This window comes from Pistacia vera, unplaced genomic scaffold, assembly GCF_008641045.1.
Source record: "Pistacia vera cultivar Batoury unplaced genomic scaffold, PisVer_v2 Contig672, whole genome shotgun sequence".
Lineage (NCBI taxonomy): Eukaryota > Viridiplantae > Streptophyta > Magnoliopsida > Sapindales > Anacardiaceae > Pistacia > Pistacia vera.
The window spans coordinates 221800-225524 of NW_022196526.1; the positions used below are offsets into that span (position 1 = coordinate 221800).

Here is a 3725-nt window from a genome sequence, read left to right on the forward strand (position 1 = left end):
AACGAGAGAGGTGAGGTAGTATTGAAATAATATTGATTGTGCTAGACGTAGCCTATTAATTAGGTGAGACATAACCTGTTAATTGTGTGAACCACGGTAAATCACACGTATTACTTTTTCTCTTTATTGTTTGTGTTTGTGTATTTTCTGTTATTTTGGTTTCGCACCTCTCTATTTCGTTCATTATTCAATCTAATTTTTCATTTTATTAGTAATCAATATGCTCAAATTCGGATATCCAGAAGAAGTGACTTAGTCGTGCATGTGGAAATTAAACAAGTCCTGATCAGAAATTTGCATGCATTAGTATTACGGTCGCAGTCGAATTAGAGGAATCTAATAGATAAGTTAACTACAGCATGCCAAAATTAATAATATTCTTGTTGAAAAACGAGTCATTGTGCATAAATTTGGTCAGTTTAATCATGCGAAGAGTACACATATATAGAACTCGTGATGCTTTACATTTAGTAATTCTGGTAGTGTGTGTGGGTCTTCAAATTATAGGTAAAACTGAAAATATTAGTTACCTAATTGGTGAATTGAATATTAACTCTGTTAGGTGAAGCCATCTAGCTAGCTTTACAGCTTCTATTAATTGATAGTTTTCCATCTAATATATTGGTACAATTAATATCTCAAACTCGGCCTATAGAATTATAAAGCAAATTAGCATCTGTTGAATCGTTTGGTGCTTCATTTCAGAGGTGTAACCAATGAAATTAACATATTAAATGATTTGTATACACATTTTCTCCATTAATAATAATAAAATTTACTTGAAGATATTAGTGGATCATATTTATATATACAGCACTTTACTTAATACATGAAATGAAGGCATCGATTTGCTGAAATAATTAGATTATGTTTGTATGTAAATTATGATTTCAATCGAATAAAATACCCAGTATAGGTTTCCAAACTGCAAGCAATTATGTAAGATGCTAAATAATATTGGACTCAATAATTAAGCACCAGAATCAGCAACTGGAAAGCTACAATCTTTTTTGTCATATGCAATAGTGGTTTTCATTTGATTATGAGATGACTAATTCAGTGGGTTATCTTAGTAAGCTAAATTATATATGGTTATCAGAGAAGAATTGCAAAGAAATACATGAAGAGCACATCTGTTAGTTGTAGTCAGTTTTCACGACATACCTGTAAGATTTTATTTCTTGTTTCGATTTTCATATATTTGAAAGGGAAACAAGCATGAAAATCAAGAGTTAACTCTAAAGTCTGGCAATTGCCAAACATGAAAATTTGTTTATAGAGCTGAATAAGATTTGCTGAAAATGTTCATAAACAGGTAAAATAAATCTGGCTTCTTGGAGAATAATACCAGTATTGGTATGACTAATGTAATGTTGTCAACCTGTGGAAAACGCAAACGTGATTCTGAGTAAATATCTTAGGCTGAAATTTGATGTTAAAAATGACGCAAAGTTTGACTCGTATTTTAATGAAGAGGAAGAGGCAGCCCCCCCTGACGATGGTTGTATGCAGCTCACATGTTTGCATGTGGGTCTCCCAATTGCTGTTATTCTCAACTCCACATGATTAAGCAAAAACTTTGGTAAGCCCCCACCGGACCCCCACCCCCCTCTTCTGTTCTTAAAAAGATGCCTTGTATTTCTATTCCTTCCAACCACAACACACCATGTGACCTGATTTTGACTCATCTACAACCTTATGTTTGACCAATCAAATATGTGGTTCCCAATTTCTACTCCTTCTTCGGCTTTGGGTATAATATTCACACCCAACTTAATAAACCCACATGTTCCAGTACACTGATTCTATTCATCACTTCATATATAATCTTAACAAGGATTCATCATGTGCCAATGAATGAGCTATTTTCTAACCCAAAATAGGTCATTAATTGTGTTCATTGGAAAAACAAAGCAATTATTGACTCAGAAGTACTGTGTGTGAACTGCTGCTGCTAATTTTTTTCTGTGAAACCGAGAATTTTGACCAGTCAAAGCACTTGTTCATAAATGATTTAATATTTCCCTACCAATTCAAACATGATATTTAATTTCTCATTTACACATAAAGCCGTTACCAAATTCATCATCTCTGCATTGCTAAGTAAACTTCAGTTGTTGTAGATTGAACTTTAATCCTGTGGGTTGGTCTTGTCCATCATACTTAATTATGAAGCTACCATTACAAATCACATGCTCACATCACCTAATTAACTATCTATTTCTATTATTAAAACTCTGGGTTGTACGTACTTCCAGATTTGTTGATCTAAATGCTTTACAATCCCATTAACCAGCGTTAATTATGCATTATAATTATAATTAACTGGGTTTAATAAACCATTAAGCATTTAAAAAGATTTGGTACACCAGTTTACACATACAATCTACCTAGGTTAACCCAAAAAAGAATCCAAAGCTTTACATAATCCATTTCAATTAGCAGCAGTTATGATAGATCCATCCATGCTTAAAAGAAGATATATAGTAATTATATTGTATGAATGCATGGCGTCTCCAACTTTATTGTAATCTCCGAGGATGAGATTTTTAAGCATATGGGATAATAATGAAGATAATGGAGTTAATGATTATGGGGTTAATTTGAGAGGGAGGGTGAAAGTAAGAAGAAGAAAGTTTCACCAAAAAGTGAAAAACATATGAATTATTAAAGGGTGTATTTTGTCGCACAATGGGCACGATCCTCATCGCAAGAGAAACAGCTAAACAACTGTCTTATCATCTCTCTCTTCAGCCTTAAAATAAGAGACTGCAATTGCACCGTACGACAAGTATGTCTCCAAAATAAATGATGGATCTCAAGGAGCTGAAGAATCAGCATAGCAAGAAATCTTTTATATGGTAAAGGGTAAATTACTCAGCTAATCACATCTTGCCACGACATCATTAACATTACGTTATCATGCAAGTGAATCAACCAGGTAAACACCACTATATGTTTTACCCTATTACACCACTATATATATATATATAACTACAATATTAAGCCCCACTTGAAGCCCAGAGAATTCCTCCGATCCGCACTCTCTATCACATCTCTTTCTTTTCTCTCTTTCACAATCACCAAACAAGTGTTGAGTTGGTTGCTAAAAGTTTTTATTTTACATGGACGAGAAGTGGAAACTTTCCAAGAAAGATTGTTCAAGCAGTCATGCATCCAGTTCTAAGTCCTCTTCATTTACAAGAAGTTTTTCAACAAAGAGTACTTCTTCAAAGTCTCCACTCCTGCAGAAAAGTTCTTCTACTAAATGCCCTCTTCCACGGAGTTTTTCAAATAAGGGTCCTTCCATTTCGCGAAAGTGTAGTAGCTTGGCCAAGGAACAAAAGGCAAGGTTTTATATTATGAGGCGCTGTGTTGCTATGCTTGTTTGTTGGCATAAACATGGTGATTCTTGAGGGACCAAGAGAGTAATTAATGTCTAGCTCTACTTGGATCGACTCTGTAGCCCTCCTCCTTCCTTCTGTGAGATGGATCGATCTTGGTGTTGTCTGAAACCACTCGTACATTTTTGTCATCCCATCAAGTCCTTAACTCTTGTTTTTCTTTCTTTTTTATTTTCTAGATTCAGATGTAATTACAATCGAGAAGAGCTACCAACTTTTACACAATGTAAGAAGAGATCATAGAGATTTAATTCAATCCAACTCTCAAACTACCAACATTTATTTTATTTACTCATCTTGGTTGTGTTTTAATCTTCACTT

General features: G+C 34.1%; 1 protein-coding gene across 1 annotated transcript; it reads left to right on the forward strand.

Moving 5' to 3' along the window:
• Window positions 1-3032: 3032 nt before the first annotated feature.
• LOC116112980 lies at window positions 3033-3435 on the forward strand. The gene has a single exon (XM_031399103.1). The coding sequence runs from the start codon at window positions 3126-3128 to the stop codon at window positions 3414-3416; it is 291 nt and encodes a 96-aa protein (XP_031254963.1). The 5' UTR covers window positions 3033-3125; the 3' UTR covers window positions 3417-3435.
• Window positions 3436-3725: the final 290 nt, after the last annotated feature.